Consider the following 27,358-nt stretch of genomic DNA (forward strand, 5'->3'; position numbering starts at 1 on the left):
GTGAGGCACACCAGCACAGCCACAGTGGCCTGTTGCCTTTCACAGGATGGCCAATCTTCTTTCCCCCATAGCCTCTCCATATAGAGATAATGGAAAGCTTTGGCCAAGATGATGGCCCCTTGAATGACATTGGCTACTGTCTTAGAGCATTTACCACCAGACACGTGATCATTATAGTCCCCAGTAGTGACAAAAGCTAGTGAGGAGACTTATGTGAAGTGGCTGGTGTGCCTCACAGCACCAGAAAACCTAGTGTAATTATGCAGATTAAGACAGTTATACTTATTTTCATCATGATTTTTTTGTTTGTTGTTTTTTTTGGTTTTTTGAGACAGGGTTTCTCTGTGTAACAGCACTGGCTGTCCTGGACCTCACTGTGTAAACCAGGTGGCCTCAAACCCCCAGAGATCCGCCCACCTTGCCTCCTGAGTGCTGGGATCAAAGGCATGCACTACCACTGCCCGGCCAGTTATACTTATTTTGAAATGCGCTGTTAGATTCCATTAATATTTTCTTAAGAGTTTGTCTTGGTACTTTAAAGTGAGGTGAATACTGTGGTTTTATCATTCTGTGTTTAGCATTGTAAGGTTAGGATATTAATACCATATAGTCACATCATACTTGACTTCAATACTCCACTCCTGAAAATCAGATGTTCCAATTACAGCCAGTATTTTCCTGGTGTTGGGGATCAAACTAGGATCTTTCACATGTTAAGCAAGGAATCCATTGCCTTTCTTATTTAAAATGGTTTTAAAAAGTTACCATGTTGCATGCTAACCCAACCGCACAGTTTCATAAAATATGATGAAATATCAGTTAAACACTGACAAGTCACGCAGTATCATGTTAGAGCATAAAACATTTAACATTTTTGCTGATCACTGGTTAAAATAGCTGTTAATAAGGAATTGCTTTGGATACGTCCCTTCTTGAAATGTAGGTACTTTTAAAAACATCCGTACATGATTCTGATAATCTGCCACTGGAATTTGGACTCCTGCCTGTGAGTTTTTCTCTGCATTACTCTGTTAAAAACATTATATTATGTTCTGGGTGGGCATACCCTTCTACATGAACATTAGGCAGGAAAGGTAACAACATTGTAGTGACATATTTTGCTGGAGTGTTGGGCATTACAAAAGAAGACTGTGAACTGGGGAATTTGCCTCAAGTGAGGAGCTGGCCTGTGGAATATTATTAGTTCATAAAAAGAATTGGAATGTTTTACTGTTTGGTGCTGTGGCACAGTCTTTGTAGAATTTTGTAAAGTTATCTCATGGGCTTATATAATGGCAACTCTTTGTATACTTGTCTATTTGTTTATTGTCTCTTGAAATGAGCTTGGTAAATTATATTTTCCTTTAAAAAATTACCCATTTAGGAACAAGAAAGATGGGTAATTTGGTAGAGTTTGTCCCACAAGCATAGGGACCTTAGTTTAGATCCCAAGTAGCCATGTAAAATCCAGCAGTGAGCCTGTAAGCTCAGTGGTGGGAGATGACCCTGGGGCTTGCTGCCAGTCAGACTGCTTACTAGTAAGCTCCAGGTTCAGTAAGAAACTCTGTCTCCCCCAAATAAGGTGGAGAGAGATTAAAGAAGATACCCGGTGTTGACTGTTGGCCTCCAAATACACACCTTTACACATGTGTACACGTGCATGTGTGCACACCAAACAAGCAAAGCATTGACTTAAGTTGTTCCTTTTATTTTTCTCTTCTTTTCTTTTCTTTTCCCTTCTGTTCTCTTCTCTTCTTCTTCTGTTCTCTTCTCTTCTGTTCTCTTCTGTTCTCTTCTGTTCTCTTCTGTTCTCTTCTGTTCTCTTCTCTTCTCTTCTCTTCTCTTCTCTTCTCTTCTCTTTCTTGGTCAAGACAGAGTTTCTCTGTGTAGCCCTGAGTGTCCTGAAACTCTTTGTAGATCAGGCTATCCTCGAACTCACAGAGATCCACCTGCCTCTGGCTCCTGAGTGCTGGAATTAAAGGCGTGTGCCACCACTGCCCGGCCTTAAGTTCTTTTTTCTTTAATTAACTTCTTGTTCAGTGTTTTTTTCCCTTGTCATTTTTAGAATCTGAGCATTTCTGTGATTTCTCCTTCATTAGATTAGTTGGTGGTTTATATACTTTGTAATCTTTATAAAATGAAAATTAATATTTTAATTCATTTGTTATTTCTACCATAATTTGTTGTAAGAAAATCACTATTTTTCATTTTGTCATCATTATCTTTTTTGTTTTATTTTGTTGTTGTTACTTTTCTAATTTCTTAAGTTACTTATGTATTTTATCTTAAACATGTATTTCTAGATTCCTTCCAAAGTCTCTACATAAAAACCACAAATGAATAATTTAATTTTTTCACTTTTTATTTTTTCTTTTTCTATGTCCTGGTTATGATATTCAATGCCACATTTTCTCAAGCCTACCATTCTCCTACCTTAGCCTTCCAGTACTGTGATTATAGACCTGAGATACCACAATCAATTTTAGTTTTCTTTTTCATAATGTCCTTGTCTGGTTTGGGTATCAAAGTAAAAATGGATCCATAAAATGTTTTAGATCTAATGAAACTGTTTCTCTCTGCTGATTTCCGGAGTATATTATGTTCAACTGGGTACTAATTGTCCTTTAAATTACTAATTGTCCTTTAAATAGTTGGTAGAAATTGCCAAACAAGCATTTCCATCTGAGTTACTTTAAATTAGTACCCACAGGATTATGTTATTGATATCATTTTGGATGTTTTGTACTTTCTACTTTTGAGGACATTTACACATCACTGACGTTGTCAATTTTATATTATATATATGGTGTGTAGAGTACGCCATAGTTGGTCCCTTGTTATCTTTGTGATGTCTTCAGGCTCCTACTTCACGCCTTTGATTGGCATGTATTGTCATCTCTTCTTTTTCTTAGTCTTGCCACATTGTTAGTTTTATTGATCTTTTGAAAAAGTTGGATTGTTTTGTTGATTTTTTTCTGTTTTCAGGAGTTTCATTTTAAATTTTATTTTTGTGTTTGTGTGTACACATGCATACAGAGGTCAGAGAACACCTCTCTTAGGTTGATTTGTTTTCTGCCTTTATGTGGGTCCTAGGAATTGCATTCAAATCACTAGACTTGGGCAGCAAGTATCTTCACCCATTGAAACATCTTGTTGGCCTATTTTCATGTTTTTAATTTAATTTGATTTCTACTTCCCATTGCTTTGTGTTTGCTTTGTTCTTTTTTAGTTTTCTTGTGGTAGGAGTGTATAATGATTTGGTTTTCCTGCTTTTCTTTCAAAAATTTTTATTAGATTCATTTGTGTTCATGAATACTTTTGCCTGTGTGTACGTATGCATGTGCATGCCTGGTACCCTCAGAGATCGGAAGAACATCATCAGATCCCCTGAAACTGAAGTTAGAGGTGATTGTGAGCTGCCATATGGGTGCTGGGAACCTCTGCAAGAGCAATAAATGAGCCATCTGTCCAGCCACCTGCTTTTCTAATACAAACATGTAGTACTGAAAGTTTCTCACTTTGCACTGCCTGTTTCTCCCAGAGGTTTTCATGGGATACATTTTAATTTGACTCATGGGTTGTTGAGATGATACCAGGATAGTTTCCAGTGTTTGCAGATTTTCCTTTGTCTGTTATCAACTCTTCCTTTTATTACTTTGTGGTCAGTAGCCACATTCTATAGTATTTCTTTTCCTTGAAGTTTTTAGGTTTTGTTCCATGGCCCAGGATATAGGCCACAATAGATGTTTTATGGGAGTTGGGAAAGAACATGTGTTCTGCTGTTGCTGGGTGGAATGTTGTGTAAAGGCCAGTTCCATCCTGTTGGTTGGTCTTCTATGTGGGTGTTATTTATGTCTAGATCTGTCGGTTGTTGAGAAAAGGATACTCAAGTCTCTAAATGCAACTTTGGGTCTAATCTGCCTTTCCTTTCACACTGTAAGTCGTTACTTTCACGTTTGTGAATTGCTGTTAGATATGAACACATTTGTGGTTTGTCCTTTTGGTGCAACAGCCTTTTCATCATTGCGTCATGCCTTTCTCCAACCCAGCAATTTTCCTTGATTTGACATCTATCTTACCTTGCGATAACATCTGTACTGTTTTTAATTAATATTTGCATAATTGATCTTTTCTACCTTCCATTTTCAGGCTAGTTGTATAGTTATATTTAAAGTGAATTTTTTTTTTTTTTTTTTTTTTTGGTTTTTCGAGACAGGGTTTCTCTGTGTAGTTTTGCGCCTTTCCTGGGACTCGCTTGGTAGCCCAGGCTGGCCTCGAACTCACAGAGATCCGCCTGCCTCTGCCTCCCGAGTGCTGGGATTAAAGGCGTGCGCCACCACCGCCCGGCATAAAGTGAATTTTTATAGACAGCATGTAGTTGAGTCATAGTTTAATCCATTGCAAATTCTTTTATTTGGCATTATAACATTTATATTTAATGTAATTGTTGATAAGAGTACAGCTTAAGTTTAAAAATCCTAATTTTCGTTTCTGTTTGTTCTCTATGTTTTTTATTTTTCTAGTTTGTTTTTGTTGCCTTTCTTGGAGGTTACTTGAATGTATTTAAAAGCCCAGTTTGGTTTATCTATAGTACATTCAAGTGTCTGTTGTATATGGTAATTGCTTTAGCTATTTTATTATATAACTTAATCCAGTTTACTCATTCTGCCAGTTTGTATAGTATAAAATTTCTCTATATATACCTCTTGTTTATAATATAATATTCTTAAATTTTTCCTCTGCCTAAGTTTAGAATCTCAGCAGAATGTGTTTGAATTTTTATTTCAGCTGTGAAACATAACTTAGAAAACGGAAGAGAAGAAGGAAATGACTTTATTTAATCATTTTTCTCTTATTATTCTTTCTTCCTTTCTGGTATTCTATATTCTTTCATAAATTGTCTCTGTGTGGAAGGCTTTCTTTAGCTATTCTTTTGGAAGAGATCTGCGGGTGACAGGTTCTCTTTAATTTCCTTCATCCAAGAATGTCTTGATGTTCCCTTCATTCCTGAAGGATATTTTCATTGGGTCTAGAATTCTGGGTTGACAGTTCTTTTTTTTTCAGCACTTGAAAAAAACGTGTGCCTCTTCTGAATCCATGGTTTCTGATGAGAAATCTACTGTCACTCCAATTGTTTCCTTCCCATAGGTAAGATGTTGTTTCTCTCTCGCTGGTTTCAAGGGTTTTTGTCTTTATATTTCAGAAGTTTGAGTACACTGTATTTTGATGTGGACTTCTTCAAATTTATCCTGTTTGGGGTTTGCTCAGCTTCTTGACTCTGTAGGTTAATGTCTTTTGCAAATTTGGAACTATTTCATCTTTTATGTCTTTTGAGTACTTCCGTGGTTCCACTTTTTCCTTTTTCAGTCTTAGGCTCGGTAATGTGAATGCTTAATCTTTTGTTGTACTCCCAAAGGCTCTTGGGCTCTATTGATTTTTTTTTAGTATATTTTCTCTCTGTTGATCAGATTGGGTGATTTAATTTTCCTGCCTTCCAGTTCATTGATTTGTTCCTCTGTGCCCTCCATTCTGCAGTTGAGCCTGCCCATCTGTCAAGTTTTTAATTTTAGTTACTGTGTTTTTTCAATTCTAAAGTCCTCAATTGGTTCTTTAGGTCTTCTATTTCTTTGACGAGATTTTCTACTTTTTGTTTGCTTCAAGTTTTGTTTTTTGTTTTTTCAACTGTCTGTTAAGAATTTCTGGAATGCTATTTTAAAGTCTTTGTCAGATAGACTTAACATCTGTTTTCGTGGTGCCTGTTGGTTGTTTTTTCTTGTTCAGGTTGATTTTCTGGTTCTTGGTGTGACAAGCAGTTTTTTTGTTTTTTATTGAAACCTAGCTACTTGGGGATTATACCCTGAGCCTCTGAATCTCGTTTAAATCTGCTTTGGCTTGTCTGCTGTGATATACTCAAGGAGGAAAATGGAGAACTGCCATGTTAACCCCAGCTGAGGTGGGGAAATAGATTCTGGCTTGGCTTCTGTGAGCATCAGTGGAAGAGAAACTTCATTATTGCTGGCCTAAGCGGGGTGTACCAGCTCCCCAGCAGGTCTCCACTGCTCTCAGGTGACTGCCATGAACAGCAGGGTGGACCTGATTACCACTGGCTGGTAGTGTTTTTCCTGGTTTTCTGCTAGCACTCATTTTGGTAGATGGGGAAGGGGTGCCTCCTTAACTGTTGGTAAAACTTGAAGTCTCTCCGTGTGATCTTCACTGTTATTGCATGGCTTATGGATCTGGTTACCTGAGGGTGGGGACGGAAGCCCACGCTCCTACTCCACCTGGGGCTCTGGGCTGCCTCCTACAGGCAGGGGCGGTAGAGGTCTGGCTTCCTTCCTCAGCCTGTGCTGGTATGAGCACAAACGGACCGTTTGTTTTGTTTCTATTGAGTTGGCAGTGGTATAGCGATTAGTGCCTGCATGCTGTCTGGTCTGCTAGGCCCAGGTCCCAGGTCCTTTCACCAGGGCGTTTTGAAGGCTGTGCTTGTTGGTGTTTATGAGTTCTAAGCCAAGTCTGGATATGTGAGGCATACAATAAAACTCAGAAAAGGAAGCGTTCTTATTGTGCTGCTCCTTGGCTCTAAGGTTCCATGGCTGACCTGCCATTTTCTTCCTATTTTTCAAAATCTCTCTACGTTTATCTTGCCCAAGGATCACGTATATCCAGGTGTGCTTCGCTGGATGGAGAGGGGAGGATACTTTAACTCCATCTGTCCAGAAGGTCACATCTTGAGCTAATTTCTCTATGTGGCATGAGGTAAGGATTAAGGATCTCTCCTGGCCTCTGGCCCTTATGGGATCTCCAATCACTTCATTACCATTTGTTAAAAAAGGACTGTCCCCTTTCTATTATTTACTTGTGCTGAAAGTCAGTTGGTAGATGATACTGAATTTCAGGGAAAATGTCTGGAATTACATTTTAATGATTAGTTCTGTCACATCGTTTTGCTGTTGTGTGGTAGATGTTGTAGTTGGGCCTGGTTGCTTCTGTGTGACTCTCTAATCCTTTTAAAAATCCTCCCTTATTTAATTTTTGTTCTCTTGATGAATTTCACTCCATCTTTTCCTTGCAGTACTTTCAGCCATCTCTTCTTCCATGGGCTCCTTGTAATTTCTGAAATGATTTCGATTTATTGTTTAGTTTGTTTTTCTCACTTTCTCTCCTGAACTTGGTGAGCTGTCACCTCACATCTCTCAGGTCTCCACCAGTCTTCCCCGTGGCTGTTAGGTCTGTGGTCCTTTGTCTCATTGGCAATTGGCTTGTATAATTATATTCATTATTTCATGTTTGAGAGTTGTTTACAGGTGTGTGTGTGTGTGTGTGTGTGTGTGTGTGTGATATTTTCATTAAATAGTTTCCATTTTCTTATTATAGAAGCTGTGCCTATTGGATACTGTTTCAGATGAGGATAAAATAAAGGGTTGTGTTGTTGTTTTTGTTTTGTTTTGTTCTTTGCTAGCAGTTACATTTCATTCTGTAGAGCACAGGTCAGCAGTTTGGGGCAATGTGTTTGCTTTCTAGTTAGCAGTGTCCTTTTCTAGGGGTGCGATGGAATTTAGCATTCTTGTCAGTAGTTGAGGGGGCTCTTTATCGTTCTAACGCTCTAGTATGCTGAAGTATGCTCTAGTGTGTTGCACCATTGACCTCAGCCCCTGAAACCTCACCAGCATACAGTGGCTCGCTCCCTCTTTGTAGTGATTCTTGTCTTCAGTAGCAGGATCCAGGTGGCTTCTTTCAGGCCCAGGGACTTAGCAAGTCCACCACTTCTAAGTTCCCAGGTGCAGTGGTCAAGTTATCTGGCCTCAGACCTATTCTTTTTATTTATTTATTACCGATAGGATCTCTCTTCTAGGACAGGCATGAACTGATGTCCAAATTTCATGTCACCAGGACTCTGATACACTGTCCTCCTCCTTTGTCTCTGCGTGGTTCTTCAGATCTCAGTTTATCTTCCCATTTCCTGTTAGATCCAGACCCAAATTGTTGCCTAGACCATGCTAGCCTGCAGTTTCTCTACCCCTACCCCACCTCTTTTCCCCTAGCTGCTGTAAAGGAAGTGGCAAGTTCACTTCTGAGAGCCTGTCCGGGAATCCCTGACCCCCTCAACAGACTCCCAGGTGCCCAGATTCCAGAGAAATGGCAGACACCAAGGAAGTTCACAGGCTCAGATTGCCAGACTCTAGGGTAGTAGAGGGTTCCTGGTGGCAACACACCTCCCACCCTTTTAGTGGATGTGCTGTAACTAAATGTGCCTCTCCTTCCTCACTTCCTGCCCTGGAATTCCCTCCCCTCCCTGTGTCCCCATGAACTGAAGACAGCCTGACTGCATGAAGTCCGCCTTTTCCCTGACACTTACAGGAAGGAACCCTGACTCTGCCTCATGAGTCTGAACTCCCTCAGAGCCCCCACCATGCTGCTGTCCTTCTGTCTGTGTGCTCATGGCATTAATACTGTTTAAAAATGAAAGTCTTACCTAAATGACGATCTGCCTCAGTTATTCTCTGGAGCTCCAAATCAAGATGGCTCACTTCTGTGTCCAAGTTCATAGTTTTTTGTTTTGTGTTTTTAATCTCCTGTATGTGAGAGATGTTGACTAGGGATGACTTTGTTCTCTCTCCTTATTGACCTTATGGCTTGTGGCGGGTTCAGGGAGAAATACAAATGTAGAAAACTGACACATCTAGGTGAGGCGGCCTCCTGCCCTTCCAGCCATATTTATTTTATATTTTAAACAAGTGTTCTACCACCGACCTGCATCTCCAGAATTCTTTTTACCTTTTGTCTTGAGATAGGGTCTAAGGTCTTACTAAGTAGCCTGGGCTGGTGTTGAACTTGTTCTAGTGCAGGCTACTCTTGAACTTGGGCTTTTCCTTTTCCAGTCTCCTGAAATCTGTGACTTCAGGCCTGGCCCCTGGAGCCCTGTCAATGTTTCCGATGTCCCTCCCTCTATCTTCCTCTCAAGGCTGCTCCCTTGAAGTCACTTGCAGTGGCAACCTGCATTTCGGCCTTCTCCGCTGTGTCTTTGTTCTGGGCTTGTTAATTACTCCTCTTCACCGGTTCCTTTTCCTACTTTCTTTTCTTATCTGCATTGCAAGGTCCTTTTTCCTGTGTTTTCCTTTGATGTTCTCAGCTCATGACATTTTGGCTTCTCAACTTTGTGCATTTTAAGCTTTAGATTTCACTCTTAAGGATTCTTTTGATTATAAGTAAGTTTTTGAAGCTTGTTTTTGTTTTAAGTCTGCCTTTCAAGTTTCATTGTTTCTTGTCTGATTCATCTGTGTGGTTTGAATTTCCAAATAGTAGAGGTTTTTTCTCAGATTTGCCCAACCTGTGCCAGTGACTCAAGATAGAAATGAGCATGGCCCAAGTCAAACGTAAGCTTTACTTAGAACAACATGAGGCTTTTCGGGGAGGGGCCCAGCTGCACAGTTCTGAGTTGTGAACTTTGTGGATGGGTGTGTTGCAATACCAAAGGGTTGGCTCTACCCGGTATTTTTCACCTTCCTTTTGTTGACTTCATTATTCTTCTTTAGCTTTCATTGCTTCCATATTTTAGATTACTTTTGGGGGTTCTCCTGCCCTCTTCTGCTGGAAGAAACGTTTCTTAACTTTTTTTATGGAGTTTGACAGTGGTAACTTCTCTGGACAACCTGTATTCTGGCATTGTTGTGAAAAGTGCTTTTCCTTTGGATGGAGTTCTAGCTGCGGGTTATTTTTTCTCCTCTTGAGACTATTATTCCATTGTCCTCTGCCTCCTGTTCTGTTCAGAAGCCAGTTGTTAATTCAAATTATTGTTCCTTTGTATAGCTCTGTCATCTATCCATGGTTGCTAAAATAAAACCCTTTTTATTTTGGAAAATTGAAATGTATGAAAAGTAGAGACAGGCATAGTGAACCCCCGTGTTCTGTTCCTCGCCCTTAGCTTGCTCTCATGTGCCAGTCACATTCTGCTTGTTTCTTGTTTTCTTCTGTATCGTGTTCAGAATAATCATGCCAGTAGGCATCTCAATTAGGGGTTTAAAATAATCATAGTGGCTTTATTGCACTGAATGCTGATAGTAATTCCTTTATGTTGTTCATTACACATTCCAAGTTCAAATCATACAGTTGTCTCAGAAATAGCTTTTTATAGTTGTTTTGTATGAATCATTATCCAGACAAGGTTCATTCATTTGCCTTTATTTAAAAAGTCTGTCTAAACTTCTCTTTTAAGCATCTCTCTTGTGTTTCCTTGTTTATCTGCTGGGTAGAACTTCCCATATGCTGGAGTTGGTTGATTATATCAGGTGTCCTGTGGTACCTTTCTCTACCCATACTGCACTCTGCTAACTGATAGGGGTGTAGACAAGGCTTCTGAACTGAGATTCCTTCAAAATTGTGTTGTTGGCAACTATGTTGTGTTTTAGTAGTCTACTTGGCCTCCATCTAGTAGATGCCATTGTCATTTTGTGAGAATCAAAAGATGTCTTTAGACATCTGATGCCTACGTATCTAGAGACCTGATGGTATGATGAGCTCCGGTGACGACAGCTTGGCCCAGGGCAGCATCACACGGGTCTCCATAGGTGATGTAAGAATGGAACAGTGGGTTAAGATGGAGCCCTTCCTTGTAAAATTCCCCATCAGCCTTTCCCCCCAGTAGCTCCAGTGATGAAGACGATTGTTATCTGATGTGCAATTTCAGTAAGGGCCACATTTCCATTATTTCTTCTGCAGTTATTATTGTGATCTTTACTGGGAGGAAGATTGTTGCTTATGAAATACTTGGTTATCTCCAAATACATTTGTGTCATGCTTATGTTTGTCCACTTACTTATGAATTTTCAGAGCAAGAAATCAGTATCTTAGCAACTAACTCAAATATAATCAATAAGAAATATTACTTTGAAATTTTAGATTTTGATGTGTTTTGATTTTTTTTTTTTTTGAAATCACTGTTACTTTTGATGCTTCAGGTTCTCCCATTTGGACCCAGGGAGTTCCTTTAAGTTGGGTTTTTGTCCTTTTCACATACTGTGAACATTTTTTACAGATTCCTTGTTCTCCTGTGTAGCATATTCCAAGGACCATTTTGTATGTCTCTCCCAGAGAACCATGTATTGGACACTGCCATTATGGCCAGATTTCCCGTCCCTTCCTGCAGGAATTCCTGCCTTCAGTGACAGTCTTTTCAGTTCCTTAAGGCTGCTAAGAACTGTAAGAATGTGTGGAAGCTCACCTCCCTATGGTAACCCTGTGCCAGTGAAGGAAGGTCTTGCATATGAGAGCCCAGCCCTGTGGCTACAGGTCAGGATGACCTTTAGGGTCCCTTGAGAGCTGAGAATACTTCTGCTGGACTCTCCTGAAATTCACCCCTGCTTGGTCCCTTCACATCCTGTCCATTTCCATTTCCTTCTGGTTGCTTCTCTGCAGCCTAACACAGATGGCACTGGGATAAATCATGACCTGTGCACGTTGCTATTGGGTCAGTCAGTCTCACTGCAGTCAGTCCAGCTCTGTTTGTGCCGTTTGGGATGGAATCTAGTGCCTCACCCGTGTTAGGCCAACTCTTTGCCTCTGAGCTGTATCTCAAACCTGCTGCTGGACTCTAGCTTCTAGACTTCAGTGCTGAGGTTTAGTGTTTAGTGCTATTGTTGTTCGTTTGTTTTGAGAAGCATGTCACAAATATGCCACATTTATAGTTCAAATATATTGTAGGATTTATGTCTGACTTCTTTAGTTTTGTGTTCTCATTTCTTTTATCTTGAAAAATTTGTCTTTTTACTTTGTTTATTGTTTTTTCCAGAATGGTGCTTTTAGTTTGTTTGTTTTTATCTTTTAAAAAACGGAGCACATACACTAAAATTGGAACGATACAGAGAAGATTAGCATAGCCCCTGCACAAGGATGACACGAAAATTCGTGAAGCATTCCATATTTAAAAAAAACAAAACTTCTCTCTCTCTCTCTCTCTCTCTCTCTCTCTCTCTCTCTCTCTCTCTCTCTCTCTCTCTCCCTCTCTCTCTCCCCTCCCCTCTCTCTCTCCCTGAGGGCCAGTATCCTAAGAGGTCAGAAGAGGATGTTGTATACTGCTAGACTAGAGTTATAGGAAGCTGTGAGCCACCTGATGTGGGTGCTGGAAGCTGAACCCTGGTCCTCTTTCTCAACTGCTGGAGTCACTCTCCAGGTTCAAAAATAGTGGCACTCAACCAAGGAATGTTAAGAGTAGGAGAAATAGTCTCCTCCAGGGAAAAGCACACCAACTAGTCAGCCCCCAAAACATATATCTGAATAAAATTATACAGACTGAGCAGGTTAAGAATATAATTGTATATACTTATACATATATGTTGTAATAACAATTAATGAAAAAAAGAGGTCATGCATTTGTAAGAGAGCAATGAGCCTCTGAGTGTTGTCATTACAGACATATACCACCATGTGTGGCCAATGTCTCACTTTTGATTGATGGGATCTCTAAAGTCCATTACTCAATTACCAAATGTGAAATTTTTATTTTAATTTTTTTTGATTGTTACTATGATTTAATCGTGCCATGATTACAATATTGACCTGTTTGATAATTTCCCTTGAGGTTTGTTGATAATTCATTCTCTGAAAGCTTAACTTGTGGCTGTTTATATCTTAAGCTATTGTTTTGTAAGTACATTAGCATCAAGCGGTGGCATGTGTTCTGTTTTACTCAACTTCCTTCTCATTGCTGCTCAGTGTTTTAGTCCTTTTTCAGAATCCTGTAAAATAGAAATTGTCATTGTTTATGTATAGAGACAATATTTATATTTTCCAGTTTATTGGCATATTACTTTTTTGCTGTAATATGATTTATGTGTTCCTGAAAATGCAACAGACCCATTGGAAAGGGGGTCCATATAACTGCGATGAACGTGAATGAAACGAGAGTGGTCTCTATAAAGTACAGCGGATTCCCTTCTTCATGGCGTTTGCACCCATCGTGGAGACCAATGAGTCCTTGGCAGTCTGAAGCCCTCCAGCTGTGGCTCCTGCAGGCCTGGGAGGGGACTTGCTGCCCAGCGAGCCTGGTCTCTTCTGTACCCAGGGCCATCTGGGCCAGCGGAAATGCCTATAGCTTTACTTTGTCCTTGGGGTCTTCCCGCAGGGCTCAGACACTGCTGTCTTCAGACTCCAGTCTTTTCACCCTTGTCTCTGTGGAACAGGTGGCTTCGGCTTAAATTTTGTTGCCGATTCTGACAAGTGGGAAATGGTCTCAGAGAACACATGGGTGAACATGTGGGGCTCGCTCTTGTTGCTTCCTCCCAGAGTGCTCTCGGGCTCCCTCTGCTTCTGACCTCAGTTTCTTCAGACAGGCTGCACCTGTGTTTCTTTAACTGTCACAGGGACTGGGGGGGGGGAGAGGGGGTGGGGAGGGGGGTGGGAGGGGGGAGGGGGTGCTGTGAACCAGTGCCAGAGTTTTATTGCTTGACATTTTTGAAAAGAGTCACTTTTTGTTTCTCACATTTTATATTTGTCACTCCAAAACTTCTAAATCTGAAGTCATTGAGGGTTCAATTGATGGCCTGTCGTATCTACCCTTTGGACTGTGGTGGCCTTGTTTCCTTGTGTGTTCGTTGGCATTTGCTTTTTTTTTTTTTTTTTTTTTTTTAAAACGTGATTACTGTCTGCCTTCCCTTTCTTACCTGGCACTGTGAGGTCATTTCCTCCTACAAAGGGCTCGCTGGCTGCTCACTTCTGTTCTTTCTAAGGACAGTATCTAACCAGTGCCATGCCAGATGTGTAGGAAAAGGGGCTTAAATTATTTTAAAACTCGCTTGGTCTATAGAGATTCTGTGACCCAAATACAGTAAGCTTTTGTCAGGAGGACTTACATGTCCCCACCTCATCAGCCCAGTCTTGCTCAGGGTAGCCACTTCTGGAATGTGGTTTGATGAAGGAGGCCATCTTTGCCCTGTCTTACTGTGAGTGCCAGTCTTGAGGATCCCATTCAGCACCAGTGGTTGTTTTCCTACACAGCCATTCCTTGGGCCAGTTCAAATTTTGGCCTGGAGGAAGGAAAACAATCCATCAGTGGTGGCTGGCACGTCACTCTTGGAGTCTGGCTCTCCCCTGCCTCCCCCGTTCTGTAGCGGTCGTTCTGTGTGTGTGTCCTCCATCGGTATATTGACTTGTTATTAAGAAGTTGTTTAGCCGGGCAGTGGTGGCACATGCCTTTAATCCCAGCACTCGGGAGGCAGAGCCAGGTGGATCTCTGTGAGTTCGAGGCCAGCCTGGGCTATTAAGTGAGCTCCAGGAAAGGCGCAAAGCTATGCAGAGAAACGCTGTCTCGAAAAACCAAAATAAATAAATAAATAAATAAATAAATAAATAAACAACTTGCTTTCGAGAGTGGTTCACACAACCTGTGGCAGCTCCATCCCGACCCTTCCTCTGGTTTGCTCCCTCCAAACCCTGTCATGGACCCTCCTTGCTTTCTTTCAAATTCATGGCCTCTTTTCACTGATTGTCATTGCATACATACATGCATATGTATATAATTTTTCATGATTTTGTTATGGCAAATTCTCAGTAATAGTTCCATCCAGACTCTGGTGTCTTTATTTCATTTTTTTTTTTTTAAATAACTTAGTTCTTCAAATCCAGATTGGTTTTTTTCCTCATTTACTTCTTCTTGGCTTTGCTGTATTTTGCAGGGAGGAGTTAAAAAGTCACAATGTTAAAATGATACTTTCTTTAAAAGCAGTATGTGCTCATCATGGAAACATTTTCTAAATGTTAAAAGTGAAAAAATAGTTGTTGCTAGAAATCCACTCACAGTCAGTCTTCTTGTTCTGTGTCCCCATGTGCAGTTCCTCTGCTGTGACAGGGCTGCTTGGGGACAGAAAGCATGGTGCTCGTGTCTCTCCGCTGGTACCTTACTATTCCATATACCTCATGTCTTTAAACTTAGATGCTTTCAGTATCCTTTATGTGAGTATTTTTGTACGTTACCTGTGGTTGTATGTTCTGTAAAGAACTTGAAAGGCTCTCTCTACCCCAGAGAGCATGTCATATGAATTAGTAGGATGTTGGAGGTTAGTGAGTATCACTGTTTTCAGAAGACTGTGTAACTTACCTCTTCAGCAGGAAAGTTTGATGGTGTTCATTTCAGAGCGTTTGCGTTAACGTCCTCACAGGTGGGGGATTCTGGAGGCAAACTCTGCTGCTTTGCCCTGGCTGTTCTCTACTGCATGTGAGTGGCAGTGATGAGGGAGAAGCTGGATTCTGTGAGCTCCACCGTGGGCTTTGGCACGAGCACCTCCATGTCTGTTTCTCTTTAACATCTCCTTTGGTTTTGTGTATAGTCTTTAAGGGGGGGGGACTTTGGCAGTGGGAGGTGGCTCAAGTCACTGCCCTGTGTCCTTTGATGTCTCCGCTGCCGAGGTCTTAGCAACCCTTCTAACCACAAGAATTGAAACAATGTGTTACTATAGCTAAAAATTAAGAATTGAGAGAAATGTATAGCTTACCTGAAAAGGATGCCACTCCTAGCTGTTATAACCTAGGGAGCTGAGTTTATGGGCACAAAGATGGTGGGCACTAGAGAGCAGAGGAGGGGACAGTGGAGAGGCAGCCATGAGTAGGAGTCAGAGAAGAGCCCAAAGAGCTGGGTCTAGAAGTGGAGTGGCTGGCAAGGCCTCTATTCTCCAGAGCTCTGCAAGAGAAGCCCCAGACCAAGTCAAGCTAGACCTGGATGATGGGTTCCCAGAAGTCCCTTGCTTTACCCTGTCTTGCTGCCCAGAGATCTACCAGGCAGAGGGAAGGGCTTACTAGGCTGGGAGGCATTGGGGTCCACATCAAGGGTGTGGTACCACCATGGTGTCTCACATCACAGTGTAGGAGGCAGGCGAGGCCTGCTCACATGTGTCAGGCCATCCTTTTCTCCAGGTCTGGCAGTGGATCCTGTTCTGCTCAGTAAAGCATTGTTCTTAGCCAAATCTCCTTCCTTGGCTGGGCATATGATAGCCTGCCTCACTTGTCCATGGCCTGGAGCTGGGAGAGACCCATGTGCTATGGCTTTACGTGTGTACATCCCTAATTCTGAGGCCCTGTGTCCTTCTAGGTGGTAATGTGGACGTGGAAGGCCAAGCCGAGGGCAAGAAGGAGGCAGAGGCTGATGATGTGCTGAGAAGAGGCCCCCGGCCCATCGTCCCATACAGCTCCATGTTCTGTCTCAGCCCCACCAACCTGTGAGTCTCCTCTGTGCCCATGGCCTGGGGTTGTCCACCTGTGTCTTTGCCGTGAGTGTGTGAGCACACTAGCTGGCGTGTGTGGGTTATGCACCTTGTAGAGACTAATTCTATACATTTATTGAACACCTCTGTCATAGCAGTCCTGTGAGACACGTATGTCACCTCGTTTTATGGGTGAAGACACAGGAAGAAGCAGAAAGTTCTGTGCCCTGTATAGACACACAGCCACGCAGTCTTGGTGGTGGGGCTATGCATCAGCCTTCTTGTCCACTGTTGTGTGCACCGCCTCACACAGGCCCTGTTTACACTTATGCACGTAGCTCATGCCATTCGCCTTCCCTCTGTTGCCATTGTGTGTTCCTTCCCATGTTGGTCATGATTTATCATCCACTCGTCGTCGTCTCGGTACTTTGTTAATCCAAACAACATGCACAGGCCAACAGCCTTGTATGTGCTGAAACCCAGTGATGACGAAGTCAGGCAAGACTTGCCTTTATTTAAAGCATGTGGTTCAGTGGGAAAGACAAACAAGCAAGACGATGCAGACGTATAAGATGCTGACAGGGATGAGCACTGGGGACGGTGGAGGTGGTGATGTGGGCTTCGGGTACTGTTAAATTAGTGGAGGATCAGGTCGGGGCCTCAGGGAGAACCGCTCAAACACTTGAGGACGGGGACGAAGGACACTCTGGGAAGAAGGGAGAGGTTAAAGCCCTACAAAGGCCAACTGGCCAGAGTAGGGTGGGTGGTGAAGGGGTCAAAGGTAGCGACCTGAGAAGAGTGACTCACTGCTCAGCTGCCTTCTGCCCCACGTTTTCCAGGAGTCTCCACACAGCTCTCCTCACCATCGCCCTTTCTTTCCACCCTCTGTTCCTCACTCAGCACCCGTTTACTGGGCGCTTATGCTGCTAGGCTCGGGGTTAGGAGGAACGGTCGCAGAGACATCCCTTTCCCCTGCCTCCCTTGGAATGACAGTGTTGGTGAGGCAGAGAGCTGTGAGATGGGGAGGTTCTGATGTTCTGGAACAGGCAGGAGAAGGCTGATGGAGTTATCCTCAGTGGAGCGAAGTCTCAGTTGAACGTGAAGGATGCATTAGGGTGGCATGGAGAGCACATTTATGACGGTCCAGAAGTAGAAGGCAGCGAGGTGGACGGATGGGAAGAGAAGGCCCCCTTTGCTGTCTTGGGGAGGACTGGGCACGGTGGGGTCTCCCGTACTGCAGTTCAGTGCTGCCCGCTGCTGGAAGATTCTGGAAAGGAGACTGAGGAGGAGACAGACAAGGAAGGGTGATGAGATGTGACCTCGGTAGTCGGAGTAGAAGCTTGGAAGTGAAGTGTTGGGGGGACATTTTCAGATGCAGAATATGATAATTAAAATAGATGGAAGTGGGGTATCGGTGATAAATGAGTTCCTGTTTGCTACCAAAAGGCAGGGAAATCAGTGAGACCACAAGTGTTCTTGGGAGACTGGCTGAGCTTTGGGGGTCTAGATAGTGGTAGATAGTTCGTATTATGAGTCCATATGACTTTTTCAGCAATTCTTACTGTTCTTTTACCCTCCTTGTGTATTTATCTCCTTGCTCCTTAAGCAAAGCCCACCTCCTTGTTTCCATTTCCCAAATCAGATCACTTGTATCTACTATTCACACAAAAGTAGGACATCTGGGGCATCTCATGGCCAAGTGAGCTGGAGCACAGCTGAACAGAAGAAATGTAGCTATGAGCTGCAGGACAGAGTTAGAAGAGGAGAGGGCATGTGAGGGATAAAGGGCTAGCAGACTGCCCGGACGTGGCAAGAATGGCGTTGTCGGATAGGCAGAGGGTTAGAGGAAGCAGAGAGAAAGAGGTGGATGGTGGCTGAGAAGTTGCGATCCTTTGACAGCAGACGTCCCTGGGGATGTAGAGTTGGGGGAGGGACCTGGAAGGGTTGGCGGCAGGGGTAGACTGGTGGAGCCTATTGAGGCTCTGGTGATAGTAGGAGAGATGTCTGTTCCGCTTGCCAGGTCTCTGGCTGTTCTTTATTGTCTGCCACGTGGATTCAGTCTTGCCGACCTGGCCAGGTGGCTGCCTCAGTACTTGGCAGCCGAGGGACTCTGACTTGTTTATCGCTGCACTGCTCAGTGGTGATTGCTCACTGGAGTGGAGCATCATGTAGCCAGGGACGTGGCTTTCTCATTTGATGCACAGTAATGTTGAAAACCAAACAAAGGTCCTGGTCAGCTGATGTGAGCGGCAAGTACATAGTGGTGGCTTGCACCCATCACAGGCTCAGACACTCTGGGGCAAGAGTGGCCTGCTTTCTGCCAGGCTGGTGTACTAAAATATTTTCTTCATGGACCACTTCCTCTAACCCATTCCCTCTACTTTATATGGTCTGTGAAGGGCCGGGTGGTTTCTGCCATCTCTCTGGGGCTACAGACAGTGCACAGCTGAGTGGAAGCAGTTATGCTCCCACAGAATGCTATTCACAGGCATAAGGTCTGCCCTTGAGCTGTGGTTTGCTGATCCCTGACCTGAAATGCCTTCTCAGGAATCTTGGTCATAGTCACCTGGCTGCAGACTTTTCACCACAGAAATAAGGGACGGGCAAAGCTTCATTCAGATGCTGCCACGCTTTCCTGTGGTAGCCAATGAGCACTTCTTGTGGGAGAGATTGACATACTCAGGTATTGGCCTATGGTGACCTGAACCTTGTCCTCACAGGCTCCGTCGCTTCTGCCATTACATTGTGACCATGCGGTACTTTGAGATGGTAATTCTTGTGGTCATTGCCCTGAGCAGCATTGCCCTGGCTGCTGAGGATCCTGTGCGGACTGATTCATCCAGGAACAATGTGAGTGTCAACTCCTGGGACACTGCTAGGACCCAAACATGTTCCCAGGGTCCACAGGGATGAGGTGGTGCTGGTGTCCTGTTTTCCCTCAGACATCCTTCTTCTCTCTGGGGGTATCAGAACCAAAGATCTGGAAAAGCCTGTCACCTTTAGCCCTTGTCTTGGTAACATGCCAGACTTAGCAGGGCAACCACCAAAGACTCCTCACAGAGGGATGCCCTGGCACTGTTGCCAACTGATTCTACTCAAAGACCTGGGGGGAAGCTAGGAGCCAATGATGTATCCCTGGCTCTAGATTTTAGGCCTGCCTAAAGCAATCCTACTTTTGGTTCTAGGCTTTAAAGTACATGGATTACATCTTTACAGGCGTCTTCACCTTCGAAATGGTCATAAAGGTGAGATGTAATGACTCCTGCAGCTTCCATGGAAGCATGTAATGTTTGCAACCAGGCATGAGTTCACTTGGCAAATGTGCATGTGTGCATGAAGTATTTTCATGACTAAAAGCCTTACAAGCCACCAAGGGTCCCTGGTGTCTTGCTGCCCATGGAATGCTGCTGGGGTCCTTGGTCCTGCTGTTCTGGCTTCTGAGTATGGGGACTTTGGGCTTTATTTAAAGTGCGTGTGTGTGTGTGTGTGTGTGTGTGTGTGTGTGTGTGTGTGTGCGCGCGCGCGCACGCGCGCTCAGCTTCCTCTCCAGGGTTGCCACATAGCTACAAAGAAGGAGCCATATAACAAGGCACAGAATAAAGACCTTAGAGGGAGATGGCTGGAGCACTGTTCGATGCTGAAGACTAAATTTCTATAGGATCTAGAGGTTTCCTGATAGGCCGAGAGCCTGCCATGTCTTCTCCTTTCTTCACAAGGTGCCCTTTGCCCGTGTCTGGCTTACCCAGATGTGCATTCAGTGCAGTGAACTGCACACACGTGCACATCTGTCAGTGCAGCTGAAGGCACATGTGCACCTACCTACATGCTTGTAGTGGGTTCAGAGAGACTGCGCACGGAGCACTTACAAATGATACATAAGTACATTACTTCTGCTGCTCATGTGCTTGTGCTCTTGTGAGGAAGGGGCGAGCTCACTTTGCAAATGAGGATGTTGAAGATAAAAGATTGTGGTATTTGCCAAAAGTCACTGTAGCAGAAGTGGCAGAGTTAGGACATGAAGCTTGGATTGGCTTGGTCTTTTCTCCTGAGCTTAGCTCAGGTCTGGGCTATGTGAGTTCTCAAAGGGAGCATTGTGGTCAAGGCCCTGCTGAAGCCATTTAAGAGAGTGACCCAGGAACTGGAGAGATGGTTCAATGGTTAAGAGCACTGACTGGTCTTCTAGAAGACCTGGGTTCAATTCCCAGCACCTACATGGCAGCTCACAGCTGTCTGTAATTCCAGTCCCAGGGGCTCTAATGCCAATGCACATAAAATAAAGTTAAACAAAAAAGAGTGTGTGTGTCCCCTCTCTGAGAGGGTATGTAGAGTGTGTCTGAGTTGCACTGGGGTCATAGTGTACACAGTATGTGGTGTGGTCTGAGCAATGGGCCTGTACTCAGGACCATGTCCCTCTGTGGCTGGGCCTGCCTCTGCCTCTCTTTTCCTTATCTACTGTACTCTAATATCCGCTTATCCCCTTAAGATGATAGACTTGGGGCTGCTGCTGCACCCTGGAGCCTACTTCCGGGACCTGTGGAATATTCTGGACTTCATTGTTGTCAGCGGAGCCCTGGTGGCATTTGCTTTCTCGTGAGTAAGCCTTACATCTAGTCTGGATCCCGTGGGCGGAGTGAGAACCACAGTGGGGAGTGAGGGTGAGAAAAGAGAAAGGTGAGGCTTGTGTTTGGTCTGTAGCTCTGTAACTGCACAAGCAGGGCTGTCTTGCCTTCTGGGGGGCTGGAGTGGGGGATTGAAAACTGAGGCCATCTGTTCCTGACACTACCTGTGGTCTGGGAACTGGCTGGGCAGGCCTCTGATTTGGGGCACTTACCTTGCTCCTTTGGTGCCTGCTTACCTGCTCTGAGGTGAGTGTCTGACTGAGGGATTGGTGTGTTTATTCCCAGCTGGTAGAAATCTTTGTTTGTTGGGGTATGAAACTATTCTCTCTGAATCCTGTCTTAGTTATCCTTAGCTTGGTGATAGTTGGGACTAGACCCTCCATAGAGAGTCTAAGTTGGGCCAGGCATAGGGTAATAGAGAGGAAGTTGTGGGATGAGATTTAGAGACAGGAGTGACCCAATGGGAGGGTCTGCATTTCTCTGGCCCTTGGGTGGGCCAGTGGAGGCTTGTGTTCTGCCTCCCACAGCACTGACTCTGTTCTCTTTGTCTTCTTGTTGCTGGACTCTGGTAGGAGCTTCATGGGGTAATGCCTCCCCTCCCCTTCATATTGCCTAACATCATGGCACGCCTGTGGCCTCTGGCCCATCCATCATGGCCTCACTCCTGCTCATCCACCTTCACCTTATCTAGGCTGCATGCTACCTACCAGGCGCCATCCCCAGGCCACCATTCCTGCCATGCCTCTGGGGACTGGTTGGGGGCTGGGCTGGGCTAGGCATGGTTGCCCTTGGTAGGGAGGCCCTCAGTGAGCAGAGTATCTGAGTGAGAGTATTAGAGGCTGGAGCATTGGCCCAGAGAACAGTGAGGTGTCTAGTTAGAAGCTGCCAGTAGTGACCACAGTCCGTGATGCTGGACATCCTGAAGTGCTTTCCCAAGTGGCTACTCTCCGGATATGCAGCTTTCTTTTTTCTTCCCTCTGTATAGCTCCCTTCCCGGTACCTCCCAGTGTCTCCTCTGGGTGTCTTAATGGACCCTCTGTCCATTAAGGAAATGGCAGGAAATGAGCAGTTGGCTGGAGTGTTAGCAAGGGCCCTGGAGAGCTCCAGCAGCATGTCAGAGAGGCTCCAGATGGGATTAGGGAAAGGGTGGGACTCAGCCTGTGGTCTCTGAGTGAGCAGAGAGGGGAAGGCGTGAGTCCAGAGGGTGGCTCCAGTGGACAGTTCTTCTTGGAAATAACCCCTCTCGCTTTGCCACCCACCCTGGCTGGTCTGTGTCCTGGTTCTGCCAGAGGGAGGTGGGTCAAGGTGGGTACTGGAAATGTTGGGTGACAGAAAGGCAGGTTTTGTTGTCTTGTGTCACCAAGCCAGCCTAGGGGAACCTGGGACTTGCAAGCTTCTGCCTCAGCCTCCTTATTTCTGAGATGTCCAGCTTTAAGGATGGTTTTATCTGATTCTGAGATGGGGGGCTGAGGAAAGGGAAGTGGGGGTGCATATCTCTCCTTTCCTATGAAGAAGCCTAGGATGTACAGCTGCTTTCTGTTTATCCTAGAGTTTTGCTCGAGCCCAAGGGAAGCCATTTGGGGCAGACCCAGCCACACTTGCAGGCCAGGCTCAGGGGTCTGGGTAGGAGTGATGTCTGAGCTGGCTAGGATAGGGCTCCCTGTATATAGGAAGCCTCCCCAGCCTTGCAGGCCTGGCCCCTGACTGCTAATTCTTACCATCCCCAACCTCCAACAGGCAGAGACAGCGTTTGTGTCTGCTCTGGTTTCCAGGGGGTTCTTTTCTAAAGATTTATTTATTTATTTTATTTGTATGAGTGTTCTATCTGCATCAATGCCTTTATGCCAGAAGGGAGCATCAGACCCAACTATAGATGGTTGTGAATCACCATGTGGTTGCTGGGAATTGAACTCAGGACCTCTGGAAGAGCAGCCAGTGCTCTTAACCTCTGAGCCATCCCTCCAGCCCAAGGGTTCTTTCTAATCCTAGGCTTTTGAGCTTGCTGCTATTACCTGGAGCTTTGCCTAACTTTCTGACCCTCCCACCCCACTTTTCCTGTCTGCTACTTTCTTGATGGTCCTGGTATCTGGCTGCTTCTCTGGCTCTGTCTTTCTCTTTCCTCCTCTCTACCTCTCCTTCTGTCCTTGAGGTGTCCCTCTCCTCTCCCCTCCTCTCTGATCCTTCCCTCTCCTCTCCCCTGTCCCTTTTACCCGTCTAGTCCTTCTGTCCCCATTTACTCCAGTATCGGGCACTGCTTCTGTATTTATGTGTCTCTTTCTTACTCTCCCCCTACTTCCCTTTTGGTCACTTGAGGGGTGTTCTGCAGCTGATGACAGGTGGCACCCCCACATTCTAGCATAGTAGGCGGGCTCATAGACCTCTACTCTGCTGGCTTGGAGGTGTCTGTCAGGAACGCTGGGCAGGTGGAAGTAGCTCTTAGAGCCAAGAGCCTGGGGTCTTTCCTCTTGAGAAATCAGCTTTCCTTATATACCAGCTGTGCCATTCTGGTTTGGTTCTAGCCCTAGCCCCCCACTGTTCTCAGACAGCCATGGGAAGAGTTCCTCCACTAAGTCCTCTACCTGGAGCCTGAGACAAAATGCACAGGGCCTCATTAGACAGACAAGTGGACTGGGTAGGAGCTGGACTCACAGCTCTCTGCCTGTCAGCATCAGCAACTTCTCCCTTCTAGAGGATCCAAAGGGAAAGACATCAATACCATCAAGTCCCTGAGAGTCCTGCGTGTCCTGCGGCCCCTCAAGACCATCAAACGGCTGCCTAAGCTCAAGGTTGGAGTCTGGAGCTGGGGCTTAAGGAGTGTGCTGCGCATGTGGGTGCGCTGGTGTGTGGTGGGTGCATGTGACTTCACAAACCGTTCACCTATATGAGGGGACATCCTTGCTTAACTCTAAGACCCTTCTCCAAGGAGGTCCGTTCCCAACAGAGGACCCTCTTCCTTGACCTCCAACACGAGGTGGGACACTATGACAGGGCAGGGAAGAACAAAGGACAAAGGGCACAGGAGTAGGATGCCAGGAGTCAGGGACTCCAGAATGTAGCTGTTGGGCTCAGCAGGAGAGGGTGGGTACTGCTGAGTTCCTGGATGAAGGAAGTGCAGTGTAAACCTAATCTAATGATTAGTAAGCGCGAGTCGAGAACAAAAGGCTTTCTGCTCCTTTACTCTACCAGCCTTCAAAACCTAGGCAGTAGGTTTTCATTTCAACAGCTTGGACTTGTAAACCTCAGAGACACTGGTCAAAGTGTCGGGAAGGGAAAGGTGACCTAATACTTGTGTATCAAGTGGTATGTGGGGAAGTGAACTAGAAAGGGAGTCCCTGGGCCAATGCAGAACTTGGACTTGAGGCAGCAGGAAAAGAATGCTGTGCACAGGCCTGCAGCTTCCTTGGCCCAGGCAGCTGGCAGCATTTGGAGTATGCTTACCAGTGTCTCCAGAGATTGCTTTCCATCTTCAAGGTAGCCTGGAAGGTAGATCAGCTCTGGGAGCTCTGAGTCACATCTAGATCCTGGAACACATTCCAATTCTCTGTCCCATGGTCCTCAGGGACACAGTCCCTTGTCTACAGCTTTAGTTGTCCCCAGGATCAGTGCTGCTGCTGGGCAGGAACAAAGCAGGGACAGTATACAAGGTCAGTGCATTTTCTCTGTACAGGCCTGGGCCCTTCTGGCTCCTTCCTGTGGCCTGGCACCAGCCTATTGGAAGGCCAGTTTCCCTGGGTGTCCAGGTGGCTGGTCTAGTACCTCCAGACCACTGGTAAAAGCCAGGATGATGCTCCCTTCCTGAGAGAAAGCTGTTAAGGTAGCTTGCAGTAGTGCCTTCTGTGGTCCTGGGTTAGAGGGTCTTACGTGGTTCTTGATTACCTCTGGGAGTCTGGGCCTTGGGGGTGCTGAGATTCTGAGCCTGTGATCCCCTACATACCCTTTCCTACCTAACCCCATCTCCTGCCCTCTCTCAGTGACCCACTATCCCTTATGACCTCTGGACTCCACTTTGCCTCTCCCTTGTGGAGTCTCTCACGGCACTGCCCTCTCCCCTCGCAGGCTGTGTTTGACTGCGTGGTGAACTCCCTGAAGAATGTCCTCAACATCTTGATTGTCTACATGCTCTTCATGTTCATATTTGCCGTCATTGCAGTGCAGCTCTTCAAAGGGAAGTTTTTTTACTGCACTGATGAATCCAAGGAACTGGAGAGGGACTGCAGGTAAACTGAGGCTTAACTGATGTGAAGGTTCATCCCTCATGTGAGCACCTAGTTCCTTTTCATAGCTTAGTATCAGCTCTGTAATATGTCACATATAAAAAACATTAGTCACTCTTTTTATATGCATTGGTGTTTTGCCTACATGTATGCCTGTGTGAGGGTGCAGATCCCCTGGAACTGGAACTATAGACAGGTGTGAGCTGCCATGTGGGTGCTGGGACTTGAACCTGGGTCCTCTGGAAGAGCAGCCAGTGCTCTTAACCTCTGAGCCATCTCTCCAGCCCCACATATTAGTTATTGAGTCACTTGGGGCCTGATATTTGGGTTGTTTCTGCCTTCTGCTTATTGCAGATAATGCTGCCATCAACATTTTTGTACAAACTGTTTTTTGTAGATGTGTGTTTTAATTTCTCTTGCATGTGTAGCTAGAAGCAGAACTCCTAGGTAATATGGTAACAATTTTGCTATTTGAAGAGATGCCAGATGGTATTCAAAGTGGCTGAGCCATTCTGTATTCTCCCAAGAGTTCTGATTTCTCTCGATCCTCACCAGTGTTTGCTATTTTCATTGCTTTTATTTATTTTGAGTTGCCATTCTGTTTGTTTACGTGTGTGTGTGTAAGGTGGGGGCCGTGCATACTTGGCACACCGTGTGCAGTCAGAGGGCGCTTCCCTTCTTCCACCATCTAGATCCCAGGGATTGAACTGAGGTAGTCAGGCTTTGCAGCAAGCACCTTTACCTGCTGAGCCCTCTCGCCAGCCCTGTTTGCTTTTATCTAGTTACATTTATCCTCATGGGAATGAAGTGATACCTCAGTGTTGATTGATTTGCTTTTTTCTAATAATTAATGATATTGATCATTTTTCATGTAATGGTTGGTCTTTTGTATGACTTCTTCAAGGGAAACTTTTATTCAGATATTTGATCCATTTTAAAAATTAGATTGTCTCTTTTGGTATAGATTTTATTCATATTTTGTATGTTCTAACTACAAGCATTCTGACTGATCAAAGATTAATAATAGTTTCTCTGATTATTTTGATCATCTTTTCATTTTCTTTTTTTTTTTTCTCTCCCTCTTGAGACAAGATCAAGGCTAGAACTCATGACCCTCCTGCCTCAACTTCCTGAATACTGGAATTGAAGGCATGCACCACTACCCCAAGAGAGCTCTTATTTAAAAAATGACTTACTGCATTTATTTTGGGGTGGGGGCACATGGCATAGCATCCATGGACAACTTGTGGAAGTCAGTTCTCTCCTTTTCTCACTCACGTCTTAGGGACCGAGCTCCGGTCATCAGTCTGGGCAGCGTGTATTTTCCACCCACTCACCCAGCTCTCCAGGCCGCTCCTTTTTTATGGTGTCTTTTGAAACAACAAAAGTTTTTAATTTTGCTGAAGTCCAGTTTACCTTTCCCTCTGTTTTTTTGTTCATGATTTTGATAATCTAGCTAAGAATCCATTCCCAAAACAAGGTCATAAAGCTTTGCCATGTGTTTTCTTCAAAGAATTTTATAGATTGATATAGATAATGTACATTTGCCGTCTTGGTCCAGTTTTTTTTACTCTTAATAAAATTTAATTATAAAAATCATCAAACAGTGAACGCAACCAGTTCCAGAGTCTGTACATCTCAATGATAAATATGAAATTGATAAATATGAAATTGATAATGAAAGTGGCCGGGTTTTCTAACATCAGGATGAGGTGTAGGTTTGCGTGCAGAGTGGTTGGAGCGCCTTTGTCTCCCCACCGTCGTGGTGGAGACCACTTTCCACATGGAATGGTCTTGTCAACTTCCGGGAACTGTTTGACTGGAGATACACGGGTGTGTGTTTGAATGAGTACCTTTAACGTGTGTCTACTTTGTTCCTATTTCCAGGGGTCAGTATTTGGATTATGAGAAGGAGGAAGTAGAGGCTCAGCCGAGACAGTGGAAGAAATATGACTTCCACTATGACAATGTGCTCTGGGCCCTGTTGACGCTGTTCACGGTGTCCACAGGAGAGGGGTGGCCCATGTGAGTGCTAAGCTAATCATTGTAGCTAGTTTGGCAAAAAACGAGTGGACTGAGGCAGAGTCTGCTTGGTTTACCTGCTTCCAACCCCATAGTGAGGTCAGGTGTGATATAGATAAGAGCCCTGTTCTTCCAGGAGAGAACTGAATTTCACCCCTAAGACATAAATATGCACCACATTCCCGGAGTACGACTTGAGCCCTTTCTGTGAAGCACAGACTTGTGCCCTGTCCCTGAATACAAGCAACCTCATCCTGAGGTACACACGTGAGCCCTGTCCCTGAGATGCAGTCCTAAGTTCTATTCTTGAGATGCA

General features: G+C 44.7%; 1 protein-coding gene and 1 pseudogene across 1 annotated transcript in view; both read left to right on the forward strand.

Annotated features, from left to right (window-relative positions):
* Window positions 1-27,358, forward strand: part of Cacna1b (calcium voltage-gated channel subunit alpha1 B) — a 161,911-nt gene that overhangs the window by 91,301 nt on the left and 43,252 nt on the right. The window contains exons 22-29 of the mRNA XM_028868647.2: window positions 16,076-16,202; window positions 18,908-19,037; window positions 19,373-19,432; window positions 20,671-20,777; window positions 21,379-21,390; window positions 23,496-23,592; window positions 24,863-25,023; window positions 26,908-27,045. Of these exons, the coding sequence (XP_028724480.1) occupies window positions 16,076-16,202; window positions 18,908-19,037; window positions 19,373-19,432; window positions 20,671-20,777; window positions 21,379-21,390; window positions 23,496-23,592; window positions 24,863-25,023; window positions 26,908-27,045 (832 nt within the window). The remainder of the gene's footprint in view (window positions 1-16,075; window positions 16,203-18,907; window positions 19,038-19,372; window positions 19,433-20,670; window positions 20,778-21,378; window positions 21,391-23,495; window positions 23,593-24,862; window positions 25,024-26,907; window positions 27,046-27,358) is intronic.
* LOC114692861 lies at window positions 11,807-11,921 on the forward strand (annotated as a pseudogene).

This window comes from Peromyscus leucopus, chromosome 4 (genome assembly GCF_004664715.2).
Source record: "Peromyscus leucopus breed LL Stock chromosome 4, UCI_PerLeu_2.1, whole genome shotgun sequence".
In the NCBI taxonomy this organism is placed as follows: domain Eukaryota; kingdom Metazoa; phylum Chordata; class Mammalia; order Rodentia; family Cricetidae; genus Peromyscus; species Peromyscus leucopus.